General features: G+C 28.0%; 2 protein-coding genes across 2 annotated transcripts; both read right to left on the minus strand.

Moving 5' to 3' along the window:
• Positions 1–1,362: 1,362 nt before the first annotated feature.
• On the minus strand, positions 1,363–3,654 carry LOC110651943 (receptor-like protein 46). The gene has a single exon (XM_058147625.1). It carries the CDS (start codon positions 3,652–3,654, stop codon positions 1,363–1,365), a length of 2,292 nt encoding a protein of 763 aa, XP_058003608.1.
• Positions 3,655–10,015: 6,361 nt separating this feature from the next.
• On the minus strand, positions 10,016–12,455 carry LOC110632554 (receptor-like protein 46). Its single transcript, XM_058146623.1, has 2 exons — positions 12,176–12,455; positions 10,016–12,039 (listed from the first exon to the last, which is right to left on the minus strand). The coding sequence occupies exon 2, from the start codon at positions 11,984–11,986 to the stop codon at positions 10,217–10,219; it is 1,770 nt and encodes a 589-aa protein (XP_058002606.1). The 5' UTR covers positions 11,987–12,039; positions 12,176–12,455; the 3' UTR covers positions 10,016–10,216.
• Between the last annotated feature and the right edge of the window lie 2,748 nt (positions 12,456–15,203).

Genomic DNA, 15,203 nt, shown 5'->3' on the forward strand with positions numbered 1-15,203 from the left:
CTTTCGTGGAGTTAAAATTAACCAAGACCCATTAGGTTCTTTAATCAATCTATTAAAACCCTCTTAACCCTTAGTCTATTTCTAGATCTAAGTTAATTAAGTCCAATTTCTTGATTAACTATCACTTGGTTTTCTCCTTTCGGTGCTTCAACCAAGGATTAAGAACATAACTTAATGGGGCCCTTCATTAAGCATGTGAATAAGCACACAAGAAATGGATTAAACCTCATAAATTCATTAAATTGGGACTAACCCAGTTCAAATCCACAAAAATAACTAAAATATTACATCCCTTACTCCAGAATCAAAGAAAACTACTCACAATCCATGTTTAACACAAGAAATTCTGAGTTAATAAGAAAATAAAACTTTAATCTAAGCTAAGAACTAAGAAACCCAATACAAGAAAGGTAAGAAATATGCAAGAAAGGAAAGAAAACTCCAAATCTGGTTGGAAATGGTGTGGGAGACGTTTTTGACTCTTCAGCTGCTGCCCTCTTCCTTTTCCTTTTCCTTTTCTTCCTCCTCTCTCTGAAATGGGATAAGGGCCTATTTATATCTTTTTCTCTGACAAGGAGCCCTAAAATGGTGTGTTTGAGGTGTGTTTTTATGAGGGAATCTTCTGCCAGCTCATTATGGAGACTTTGTGGGACTGCATAAGTGGATTGCATAAGTTATACAGTCCCTTATGCAGTTTTCGGCTGGTTTCTGGCTCTCTTATGCGAAACTGCATGAGCAAGGTGCAAGACTGCATAAGTTATGCACAATTCTGTGAGGTTGCATAAGGGAGGCGCGAATCTACATAAGTTATGCGGCAACTTATGCAGATTTCGGCAGGTAGTGGGGACAGTTTCTTCTCCTTATGCAGAACTGCACAACTTATGCGCAAATTTGGCCAATGCATACTTCAACTTTGAAACTTGTTTTTGACATCTTTGGCTGAAGAAATCACTCCTCAATAGCAAAATTTCTTTTTAGTCCCTCAAAAACACCATTTTACCTATAAAACAAAGTAAAATTACAAATTAATCCAAAAATTGGCAATTATGAAAAACTATCTAAATAACTAATGAAATTAGCTAAAAGTGACTAATAATCAAATAAAATGGCTATGAAATTAAATCTAAATGACTATGTAAAATGTATGTATAAATATTCTAATCCACAGAGAGCTTATAGATCTTCACAATTATTTATTTTTCAAAAAAAAAAAAAAAAGGCTACCAAGAAGGCATTTCAATTATCATAGGCAGAAGCCAACAAATAATAAACAACATGAAATAGAAATCATGCTTGAACAATTCCAAAACAGCAAGTGTTTAACAATAGCATACAAGGAAGACCAAGACCAACAACTATAAATTAAAAACAAAAAAGAGTATTATGTCTGATGTGGCGTCTACGACCTTGCAATGGTGCAGCATTGAAGTAGCCGATGACATACATAACCAAAATTGTAGAAAAAAATCCTGAAGAATATCCAATCACTGCCATTCCCCATGAAAACCATGTCTCCCAACTCTTTCTCTTCTTTGGCTTTCCCTGTTTTTGCTTTGTTTTAGGTGTGAACTTCTCACTCTCACATGGTATCTGGATTTGCAATCCACACAATCCACTGTTGTTGGTGTATGAATTTGGATCATTCAACCTATCCATTTGAGGACCGCTTGGGATGTGACCTACCAATTTATTGTTACTCAAGTCCAAGTAACTAAGCTGCAACAACTTTGCCAATGTCTGAGGAATTTCACCATTGAGATTGTTGTGGGATAAATCCAGGCTCTCTAAGCTTTGCAAATCACCAAAACTCATTGGTATCTTTCCAGAGAGTTTGTTGTTGGATAAGTTAAATGACTTCAAATTTTTCATAACACCTAAACAATCAGGAATTTCTCCTGATAACTGGTTGCTTGATAGGTCTAAAAATGTATACATCTGAAGGTGTTGGCTAGGTAAACCTTGCTTCAACTTCTTCCAAAACACTTCCAAATCATGTAATTGCCAGGAGCCCTTAAAATCATTTAATTTACGGTTCTCTTGCAACCAGAAGGAAGGGAAGGGAATTTGACTGAAGATACTTGATGAGGAATCATCATGATCATTAATCATTCCAGTAAGATTTCCTAGACTAGGTGGGATTTTTCCATCAAGGTTGTTAATGGAGAGATCAAGTATTTGTAGAGCACTAAGACTTGACAAGTTAATTGGAATAGACCCATTGAGAAAATTATTTCTGAGATTCAGTATGTGAAGAGAAGAGATCTCGGTCAAAAACACTGGGATTTCACCTATGATGTTATTGTCATGGAAATCAAGGTACTTCATATGGCTAAAATTTGTGAGACACTGAGGCAAGAAACCAGAAAAATGATTATGGCTTAATAGAATCACTTCTGTAGTCAATGGGAAAGTAACAGGAACGTTGCCAAAGAATTTGTTGAAGGAAAAATCAGCATAAACCAGTGAGGAATTTGGATTAAAAATTGGAAACTCATTGCTTGAAAATTGGTTGCTTGACAAATCCAGCAACTCTAGCTTAAGCATGTTTGAGATGGACGCAGGCAGTGATCCAGAGAAATTGTTATTTGACAACATGAGTATTCTCATTCCGATGGCTTCACCAATAGTATCCGGCAATGGTCCTGAGAAATTATTACTTGAAAGGATAAGAATGTATAACCTTTGAAACTGAAATAAGCGAGATGGCAGAGAACCTGAAAGCTTGTTAGATGATAAAATCAAATATAAGATATCGCTTTCTGCTAGCCATTTAGGGAAGTTTCCTTCCAGGTTATTCTCACTCAAGTCCAGGTATAAAAGAAAGGTCTGAGTGGAAAGCCAAAATGGAATTTCACCTGAAAGATTGCAAGATCTCAAAGACAATACAAAAAATTTGCTTCTTGGCACGATGATAATCTTTCCCAAGGAAAGTTTATTTCCCCCAAGATACAATTCCTGCATGTTCTTGAAATCAAGCAGCCATGTTGGGATGTCACCAGAGAGTAAATTATTTTCTAAAGCAAGAATTTGCAATTGTTCCATCTTTTGAATGGATGGAGGAATCTGTCCTGACAAATTGTTGTCATTTAAATAAAGAGTTAAAACATTGGATAGGTTACCAATCTGTAAAGGAATTGCTCCAGATAATTTGTTGTGACTTAGAGACAATGCTTCCAAATTAGTGAGATTTCCAATCTGCAAAGGAATCTTTCCTTGGATTAAGTTATTATCCAAGGATAACTCCTTCAAGTTGGAAAGATCTCCTAAATTGTTGTCTAATGTGCCACCAATCAAATTCTCACTCAAATCAAGACGCTCTAAATGCCTCAAAGAAAATAACTGAGGAGGAATGGACCCATTGAAGCTGTTTTCATCCATGAAAAGTTCAACAAGGTTAGTTAAATTGGCAAACCCAACTCCTGAGATTTCACCATGTATGTCAATTTTACAAATGTGAAGTGAAGAGAGTGTTTGCAGGCGAAAAAGTGGAGTTAAAACATCAGAAGTCACAAGAGTCTTAAAGGGTTGGAAGAAAGTGATATTGGAGAGATCAAGAGCAGTCACCTTTTGCAAATAATCACAAGCGACGTATTTCCACTGACAGCAATCATCAGAAGTTGAGTTCCAGGACTCTAAGCCATAAAGCAGATCCATGTCCGAATTGGAGGAAGTGTTTCCCAATAATAAAACTTTGAATTGGAGGAGGGATTCTTTCTGATAGCGAGGGCAACAAACACAAGGGCTGAACCAAGGAATCAACATAATCATGAATATGCAAGGGGACTCCAAAAATGTGCCTAGTTTGGCCATTGTTTCGTTTTTTTTTTTTTTTTTTTGGAACTTCTATACCAAAGCCATGCAGCTTTATACTTGGGGTTGGAGATCAGAGATTGGTTTTTTTTTTTTTTAATTCTAAGACCAATGAAAAATAAGTGAACGTATAAATTTTTTTAATTAGATTCTTCATGATTTTAAATAATATTATAAAATTAAGAGGGAGATTATTCAATATTTTTTCGCAAAAATGGGTTTGGCCATCCCTTGCACTAGGACAGTTAGGCACTAGCCGCCCCAAATGGACAAATTTTCTGTTTTCTTTTTCTTTGCGTAATTTTCTGGCACTAAAGAAAATTAAAGAAATAATAAATTCTCTATTTTTTAACTTATTTTTTTATTTTTCAGATTTTGGACAAAAAAATTTTGGATTATAATATAATTTATTATCTTATTTAATTATAAAAATGTTGTTATAAAATAATGCTAATTATCACGTATTATATAATTAAAATTATTTTAATTAATTTAATATTTATTAATTATATAAAAAAAATATGTGTAATTACAATTAATTAATTTATCATCGGTTAAATTTATTTCCATCATCACCTTCTTATTACCATTATTATTATCAAGTAAATCAAATATAGAATTAGAATGACTATTATTATATTATAATTTTTGTTTTATTATAAATTTATTAAATTATATTCAATTATCATATATATGTACATTTATCTAAGTATGTAACGATCCTTCGAGATTCCACATCAGATGTAGAAGGTGTGTGTAGCTTATATGAAATTTTGAGTCTTAGTAAAATTGTCATGATTTTGTTAAGGAATATGTCCTGTCATTGAGTTAAGTGTATACGTCTTTCTGTCTATCGACATGAAAAAACAAAAGTTATAGCTTTTAGAGAGTTCAGTGTGTAGTGGAGCCTTCCGCACATAGCCTATAATCAAGTGGCCTCGTAAGCTGATCCTTCAGGATTCTACATCAAATGTAAAAGGTATGTGTATATAGTTTATATGAGATTCTACATCTTAATAAAATTACTCTAATTTTATTAAGGTATGTGTCCTTTTACTGAACTAAACGTGTGCATCCTTTTACCTATTGAAAAAAAAAAAAGAAAGAAAGAACATAAGTATTTAACTAATTTGTGATGTTTGAACACACATATTATTCACCAATTAGTAATTTTATCTTTTTACAAATAAATAGTTTTTTTTTTTTTTTGTTTCTTTTTCTTCTCTGCCGTAGCCCGTGGTACATTCTTATAAGTCGATTCTGTTGAGCAACTTATAAAATGGGACTCTTGAAATGGAAAAATATTATAATCTTTCCGAAAAGAAAATTAAAAGCCTACACCCATAAATGGGTTTGAGTTGAAACTTGTTTAATGCACTTTTTTAACATTATTTTATATATTATATTAAAATAATAAATAATATCAATATAATATATAAATTATAATAAATAATATATTTATAACATCATGTACAGTAGCACTATAAATTAATGTAAAAATATTATTAAAAACTTTAAATTACGAAATTTATACATATCACTAAGTATTTATTAATAATTCTTATTAATAATATATTTTAAATTTTTAATAAAATATAAAACATGTCGTTGAAGTTTAAAATTATTGTAGTGTGTTATATTTTGCCATAATAATATTGTAAATTTTTTTAAAAAATTAAAATAAAATCTGAACACCCTTATCTCTCTCTCTCTCACACAGACACACATATATATATAATTAAAATAAATATCGAGTAAAACTAGAGCTCTCATCTAATAAAAGTATTGATCGAGTCTTATTAACTTATTCAACTCTCATTGACATATTTGAAATTTTTCTATAAATATTAATAACACTTGTAATTTTTTTTTGGTTAATTATATTTTTTAAGAGTATAAATAATATAAAAATTTATATAAAATAAACTCTTAATGAATTTTATATTAAATTGTTTGAAATTAAAGTGGAATTTTTTCTTTTTTGCTAACATCTATTTTCATTCAAGTCCACCAAATAGATTCGGAGGACTCTTGTAGTGGCTGTGGTAGACCTACAACACATCCAGAAGGTCATCTCCCAAATAGTGGATTCCCAAACCCAATCGGCACTAAAATTCTGACTTGGACTCTTCAACTCAAATTTTTATTATAAATTCTTCAACTCAAATTTTTATTATAAATGTGTTCTAAGTCGCATGCATGGTTGAATTCAAGATTAAGTCTCAATTTATTAATAATTAGTTTGAACCTGTCAAGGATTGTGATTCCAATCTAATTATTTTAAATGTTATTGGAAAAAAATTTTAAAATAATTATTTAATTATTTTAAAATTTTTATATAACTTTAAAATGATTTTTAATAACCTCTAGCTAATATATTTATATTAATTTTTCCTAATTACAGCTCAAACAATAATGCTAAAATAGACTCTTTATATCAATGATATTAATTTTTTTTTTATTTTACCTAAAGTTGGTTTTCTAAGGATTTGAATTGGAAATATATCCTTAATATTAATAATATGTTTGTTTTGATCTGTAATTCTTATGGATCAATAAGAGCAATTATGTAATTTCATCACAAAAAATTAAATGTTTTCAATATTGTTTTTTAATTATTGTCATAATTAATATAAGGCTAAAGAAAAAGAGCATTAATGGATTTTGGATTTTCACATTATCGATCTACAATTGCATTTTTTTATAATTAATTTGTATGTGTGTTAATTTTGGACTTTAGAGAATTTTTGCATAAGTTTTTTTTTTTAATTGATACATATGTCTAGATATGATTTTTATGAAAAATTATTGATTATATTTGAGATCAATGTAAATTTTTATTGATACTTTGTGTAGATATGTTATTGTTTTCTTCCTAAGAAAAATTGTTGCTTAATAGTAAGTATTATAATTCATCAAATAATTGAGAAATTATATAATAAAAAGTTATTACATGTCAATATTTGATATAAAATTATAACTCAATAGTAGTTACTCATTTATACGTTTATTTAAAAAAAATGTAAAATAATTATAAATTTTTAAGATTCATCCTGTGTATATATAGACCCACTCATGTATACATATTCATTCACTATTGGGTTACCATTCCATGTAGTATATTCTACATGAATAATTGCTTTACTACATAACTAACATAATGCTCATGCTATGTATGTGTAATTTATAATTTTTATTTTTTAATTTAATTTTTAATTATATTTTAAATAAATTAAATTATTACTATCAAATTAATTTTAAATTAAAATTTATCTCTTATTTAATTTAATAAACTTTTACGTATTATAATAATAAATTTTTAATTAATTTATAGTGCAATTAATTAAAATACCTATTTAATTCTTTCTATACATATATTAATAGTAATTTATATGATTATTTCATTTAAAATGTAACAAAAATACTTTATTCAAAAAATAATTTAAATTTCAAAAATTTTTTATATTTTATCTCTTAATTTATGTAAATTGGTATTTATCTTTTGTAAATTAGAAAAAATACATTAGATTAATGAGAAAATAATATTATTTTAAAAATATATAAGTATAATATTTTTTTATTATTAATATAATAAAAAATTAAATTACTAATAATGAATTGAATTATTTAATTTTAATAATAATAAAAATATATAACATTATTATTAATTAAAATTAATATTTTATTATATTATTTTTTAAAAATACTAAATGTAAGTATAAATTTCTTTTATTAATTTGATATATTTTTTATAAAACAATTCTTTGACAAAAATATTATTAGTTAACATAAATTTATAATATAAAATAAATATATTTCATAAAAATTAAAATTTTAAAATATCATCATTTTCTATAATATAATAAATATTAAAAAAACATATCATTTTTTAAAAAATAGATTCTATAATTTACAATAATTTTAATTTTTTTTAATCATCTTTATTTATGGCTAAATTTTTGATGTAATTATATTTACAATCTATCTTTAAAATTTGATTTCTATATAAAAATATAGTTGAAAGATAATTTATGCATAAAAATATATATATTTAATTAAAAATTTAAAATAATCCTATTAAAAATTAATAATAATAAAATATAAATAATCAAAATATTAGTTATAATTACATTAAATATATAATTGTAATGAAATAAAATATTCAAAAGTTTAAGAAATATTAAATAAAAAATTTATAAAAAAATAATAATTAAATACATAATAATTAAATATATTTAAATAAATAAATTTTGAGAATGATAACTAATAATTTTTGAAAGAAATAATAAAAATATTAGTGCAAATCAAAAAAGATTTGAGAGCATTTAAATAAAATGAAAATACTTGATAAAAGAAGAGTGTTTGATGTCTATCACATATCTTATGTGATATACCATATATAAACAAATAAATAAAAATTATTTAAATAAAAAATTAATTTATAATAAAATATTATTTAATTAAAAAACAATAATAAAAATATTTAAATTCAATTTTATAATAGTGAATTATTTTTTATTTAATTGGCCGTTTTAATTAAATTGTCATAAATTGACAATAATAATAATAATAATAATAATAATAATAATAATAATAATAATTAATACTTGAAAAGTAAAATAAAAATATTATTAAATTATTAATATAAAAAATAATATATACCAATCACAAACAAGTCAAATCTCTATATTTTATTTTTATAATTTTTTAAATTTTTTAATAAAGATTTCATAATAAAAATAATAAAAAATATAACAATATAAAAAAAAATTATTAAAGATATGAAGTAATTTAAGGTTAATTAAATTATATAATAATTTATTATGAGATCATTAATTAATGATCAATTTTCTTTAAACTAATGGTCATCAATAATCTTTTATTATTATTATTATTATTATTATTATTATTATTATTATTATTATTATTATTATTATGGAGGATAACATATGGCAAATAATATTTTTACATAAATAAATTTATAAAAAATAATATAAATAATTTTTAAATATTATATTTAATCATAAAATGTCTTAATTTTTAAAAATTAAATTTTAAAAAAGATATTAATTTAAATTATAAATGTTGAGGTAGTATCGTAAACAATAATGATAATTAAAAGAGAAATAAAAAAATTAAATAATAATTAATATTTATAAAATAATATAAATAATTTTTAAATATTACATTTAATTACAAAATATTTTAATTTTTAAAAATTAAATTTTAAAGAAAATAATAATTTAAATAATAAATATTAAAGCAGTATAGTAATAATAATGATAATTAAAAGAGAAAAAAAAATAAATTATAATTAGTATAAATGACAATATTTATGATTCATTATAAGATCATAAATTAATGATTAATTTTCTCTAAAATGATAGTCATCAATGACCTTTTATTATTATTATTATTATTATTATGAAAGGTAATATGTAGTAAATAATATTTTTGTATAAATAAATTTATAAAAAAATAATATAAATAATTTTTAAATATTGTATTTAATTATAAAATGTCTTAATTTTTAAAAATTAAATTTCAAAAAAATAATAAATTAAATCATAAATATTAAGGTAATATTAGAAATAATAATAATAATAATTAAAAGAGAAATAATCAAATTAAATAATAATTAATATAAAGAATAGTATTTATAGAAGATGACATGTAATAAGCTTTTCAAAAAAAATATCATGTATCATTTATTTGAGAATATTTTATTACTTTAAATATATATATTACTCCAAATAATCAGTGATTTATAGGGAGGAATTTCACAAAACGTCTCGTATAGTCTCTTTTGCCGACGAAACAAAACATCAGTAAATGTAAGTTAAAGTTATGAAAATGAGATATCATCGCGCCAAAGCTTATAAAATACAAAAAAATTATTGTCATAAATGTATCAACTTAATATGCTTCCTTGTTATAGGGGACGAAATTAGAAACCCTTTACATCTTTTAAATCTACTTATGCGTGGTAAAATTTTACATCACAAAAAGGGTAATTTTAGTGACAAAATTACTAATTTGTTGCCTATATCATTCAGCGACAATAATTTTATGACAATTTCGGTGTTTTGTTGTGTTTGGAATATTTTTATCATCTCAAAAATTTGTCCATATATATATATATATATATATATATATATATATATATATATATATATATATATATATATATATATTAACGGCCAATTATAAACAATTTTCCACCAACTTTTATTTTCACTACATTGAAAAAAAAAAAAAAAGTGCCCCCATAGCACACTCCTTCCCTGCTATCACAAATAAACCTTGCACTTGTTAATAGCACAAAGTGAAAACAAGTATTGAACAGCTACACCTAAAAACAAAGAAAACTATTCCTCACATAGCCTCTTTTGTCTCTTTCACTTGGTCATGCCATATAGAAATAGTCAGTAACATACAAAGCCAAAATTGTTGACAAAAATCCAAAAGGATATCCAATCACTGCCATTTCCCAGGAAAACCATGTCTCCGAGCTCTTACTCTTCTTCACCATTTTCTCTTTCACCTGCTTTGGCTTAGAAGGTATCTCCTCACATGGTACTTTAATTTGCATTCCACGTAACCCACTATTGTTAGCATAAGAATTTGGGTCATTCATTCTATCCATTTGAGGACCACCTGGAATGCAACCTTCCAATTTATTGTTGCTCAAATCCAAGTTACTTAGCTGCAATAGATTTCCGAATGTGTGTGGAATTTCACCAGAAAAATTATTGTGTGATAAATCTAAGCTCTCCATGCGTTGTAAACCACCAAAACTCCATGGTATTCCTCCAAAGAAATTGTTATTTGATAAGTTCAATGACTTCAAACTTTTCAATCTGCCTAAACTATCAGGAATTTCACCTGATAATTGATTGTTAGATAGGTCTAAAAAGGTATATAGGTGAAGGTTCTGAATAGGCAGACCTCGCTCAAACTTCTTCCAGAAAACTTCCAAATTACGCAATATATGAACTTTTGCATCCCAAAAGGAAGTCCGATTAACATGCCTTGCCATCGCAATGGAGGAAGGAAAGGGAATTTGACCAGAGGGTTTTGCTGGGACATCATGTTTTGCTGGGCAATCATGATTATTGATCATCCCTGTAAGATTTCCAAAACCAAGTGGGATTTTTCCACTAAGGTTATTGTAAGAGAGATCAAGAATTTGAAGAGCACTAAGATTTGACAAACTGATTGGAATGGACCCATTGAAAGAATTATTTCTCAGATTTAAAATTAGAAGAGAAGACATCTGAGAGAGAAAATTTGGGATTTCACCTCCAATATTGTTGCTTCGGAGATTAAGGTATCGGAGCCGGCTGAATTTTGCGATTTCTTGAGGCAAGACACCAGAAAACTCATTTTCGTTTAACAGAAGCACTTTTACAACCAATGGAAAAGTCACAGGAACCTCACCTGATAGTTTATTGAAGGAAAAATCAATATAAGCCAAAGATGAATTTGGATTAAATATTGGAAACTCATTGCCTGAAAATTTGTTGCATGACAAGTCCAGCCAACTTAGTCCAAGCTTTGAGATGGATGGAGGCACTGTTCCAAAGAACCGGTTGCCTGACAAAACGAGTATTTTCATTCTAGAGGCTTCACCAATAGTTTCTGGCAATTCTCCTGACAAATTATTATATGAAAGTGCAAGAGCCAGAAAACTCTGAGATTGAAATAAGTGAGGTGGCAGAGAACCCGAGAACTTGTTATTTGAAAAATCCAAATATTTAATACCAGTATCAGCTAACCATTGAGGGAGAGTTCCTTCAAGGTTGTTCTCACATAAATCTGCTACTTCTAAGTCTTCCATCTTTTGAATTGATGGAGGGATCTCTCCAGAAAAATTGTTCTCACGTAAGCTCAAATAAGAGATGTTTGAGAGGTTGCCGATATCAGTTGGTATTTCCATGGTAAAAAAATTATGTCCCAAATCCAAATATTCTAACCTTGTCAAAAGCATCAGTGATGGTGGAATTGCTCCAGAAACTTTGTTGCTGTAGAGTGAAAAAAACTTCAATTTTGTGAGATTTCCAATCTGTGCAGGTACATTCCCTCCAAGGAAATTATAACTTACGTCAAGATACTCCAGGCGCCTTAAAGAAAACAACTGGGGAGGAAGGGAGCCAATCAAACTATTACCAGCCATGTCAAGTCTTACAAGGTTAGTTAAATTGGCAAGCCCAACTCCCGGAATTTCACCTTGTATATGGCCATTATAAGAAATGTCAAGAAAGATGAGTGTTTGCAGGTGAAAGAGTGGAGCTAAAACATCAGATTTCACAAGAGTTTTCATGGCTAGTGAAGGAGTGAGATGAAAGAGGTCAAGACTAGTCACCTTTTGCGAATTATGACAGCGAACTCGTTCCCAGTGACAGCAGTCAGAAGTTGAGTTCCAAGACTCTAACCCAGAAAGCTCCATGTTTGAATTGGAGGAAACGTTTCCCAGTAGTAGAAATTTGAATTGGAGAAGTGCTTCCTTCTGATATGGAGGACAGCAAAGAGAAAGGTTGAACCAAGGAACCGTGATAATGAACAAGATTATGGAAAAGGGTTCAAACTGGAGGCTTAGTTTGGCCATTCTTGTGTTCTCCGCACCTTTCTCCTACCAAAGCCATCCTAATTTATAATTGTGTGCATCTCTAAACCAGGTGCGAGCCAGAAAATTAAGTGGGTTAATAAAAAATTTGTGTTTCACTCAATTCAAACGAAAAATAAATTATATATAATAATAAATTTTCTATTAAAAAAATATGTAAATTTTCTATACATATCATAATCATATAATAAAAAAATAATTTTATAAAATAATAAATTCTTACTGTAATTTTAAATTAATAATTATTTTTTATGTGCTCTAATTTTTCAAAGAATTACATGAAGAATTTTATTTTATATATATATATAATTTAGGGTTAAACTATCCTCTTGTATTATTATTAGTATATCACCAATAAATAAATAATAAGGAAAATTAAAATACGTGCAAATGAAAATGTTTAAAAAACTTATCTAAATGTAGTTTTACTAATCTAAAATACGTAATCTTGTCATATATATTAAGTTTCATTTTTTATTAAGACAAACATATAGATTTTACTATGCATAATATGTTTTGAGTAAGGGTGAGCATTCGGTTCAAACCGAATCTGTAACACCCTCACTGTAGCAATTCCGTATATTATACTGTCCAGGTGACCGGTGTCGGTCCGGACAGTTAGAACGTCTAGAAAAATATTTAAATTAAAGTGAGGAATCATAATTAACTCAAATATTAATAAGAAAAATTTAGGAGAAAAATTTAGGAAAAAAATTTAGAAATAAAATACAACCAAGTTAAATGAGCCGATGCCTTAGCGATGGGTAACCCAGTGGGAAGTTACGGTCCTCGCAACTAGGAGCCCTAAACCCAGGAGAAAATTCATAAAATAATTTTTGGGACTCCAGAGAAAAGTCATTGAGGTTTCTATAGCATTAGAATGCCAAGAAAATACTTAAGAAAATTTTTCAATCGGTACAGATGATTTTAGCTAAATAAGTCAAACGAAAGGCATTTTGGTCATTTCGTCTTCAGAGATGATTTTTAACCGACTTATCCAGTTAAGTAAATAATTATTATGACATAAAATGTGAATAAATATTGCTAAAAATTAAATTGAAAATGAGTAAAAAAGAAAAGAAAAGAAAATGAAGTTTAATTTGATTTATGACATAAGCATGATGTCATAAATGAATAAAATTAAATTTGTAGCCAATGGAAATTCAACAAACAAACAAGAGGAGATAATTATGTATTTAAAAAGACTTAAAATGAAATAAAAATAACATTTCTTCTTCTCCTACACTCCATGGCCGTAGCTCCCTTAACCAAATCCACCATTTTTCTTTTCTTTTAAGCTTATTTTCTTAAGCGTTTCTCACCTTAAAACCCTAATTGGCCTTCACTAAAATTTCTCCCCACCTCATAAGGAAGCCATTGATAGTAAAAAGAAGGAGTAGAAGTGAAGTAGTCAAGTCACCAAGTGAGGTTAGTGCCAATTCCTTCTAGAAATTTTATGTATATCATATGTGGAGTAGGAATTAAGTGTGAAAATTAAGTGAAATTAAACAAAAGTTGCATAATGAATTTTTACCATTTTTGGCAGCCATAGACTTATGAGAGTTCTGATGATTTCTTTAGATTAAATGAGTATATAAGCTGTCCTTTGATATGAAATTAACACTTAGCACCTTAAATTGTAATTTAATGGAAGAATAGAGAAATTGAGAATTTAGGGTTTTGACCAAATTGAGGTTTTGCTCCTATAATGGTGTAGGAACATTTTAATGGTCAATTAGTAACCATTTGGTAAGTTTTAAACTTACTATGAAGTGAATTGAGTCATTGGATGTTGGAAATGGTAGGCTGCCTTGTGTGCTGCAGTTTAGACTCTTGGAGTCTAGTGTGTTTAGAGAGCCTTAACTGAACTTGTGTAGCTCCAATTGGTGCAAGGCCAATTGGAGGTGAAACTAGATATATAATGCCACAATTTTGGTGAAGGAACTCTACCCAGAAAACCAACCTAAGTTGCCCTAAAAATTGACCTAATCCGGGTGACCAATATGCAGTCCCTGGAAAATGACCAAATGAACAGTGTTCATTCATTTGGTCATAACTCAGTATAGAAAGGTCCAATTGACCTGAATTTTTACCAGTAGAAAGCTGAGACATAGACCTACAACTTTCATGAAGAAAACAAACCCAAATTTTGACCATAACATATCCAAAAACTGACCTGCAATCAGTGTACAAAAACTGCAGAATTGATTCTGCCCAGAAATTCTGGAAAAATTGCAATCCGGCCAGTTATGGTGTTTAGGCCATAACTTGAGCTACAAAACTCCAAATGGAGTGATTCAAAAAAATAAATGTAACTAGACACAATAAGGAACAACTTTGATGAAGAACATTTGGCCAAATTCTCACTGTACAAATGACCAATGGAACAGTAAACTTAGTACTTGAAATCTGAAAATTGTAAATAACCAATACTAAGCTTTGCAATGATATTGGCAACCAATGCCAATAATTTTAGAATGCAAAATGTGGTATGTTGGTGATATTAGAACTAATATACTTATTGTCTATGAAAAAGTTAACATTTTAGTTGACTAATGAAATGAATAGTAACACTTGAACTTCAATTGCAAAAAACTGCATAATTAAAAGTGTAATATGCCCTAGTAGACCTAGTGTGATTGGTTTGGATAGGTTGGCATGCCAATAGGGTTCTGATAGCAGTACTACGTATGGCTTCATGCCATTCTGTGATATGATAGCCTATGGCTATACTGATTATGATGTTATACTTGGTTTTATGCCTTAT

The sequence above is a fragment of the Hevea brasiliensis genome, chromosome 5 (genome assembly GCF_030052815.1).
Source record: "Hevea brasiliensis isolate MT/VB/25A 57/8 chromosome 5, ASM3005281v1, whole genome shotgun sequence".
In the NCBI taxonomy this organism is placed as follows: Eukaryota; Viridiplantae; Streptophyta; class Magnoliopsida; order Malpighiales; family Euphorbiaceae; genus Hevea; species Hevea brasiliensis.

Excerpts from the sequence above, each read along its gene's own strand:
- LOC110651943 (XM_058147625.1), bottom strand. The coding sequence starts at position 3,654 with ATGGATCTGCTTTATGGCTTAGAGTCCTGGAACTCAACTTCTGATGAT.
- LOC110632554 (XM_058146623.1), bottom strand. The coding sequence starts at position 11,986 with ATGGCTGGTAATAGTTTGATTGGCTCCCTTCCTCCCCAGTTGTTTTCT.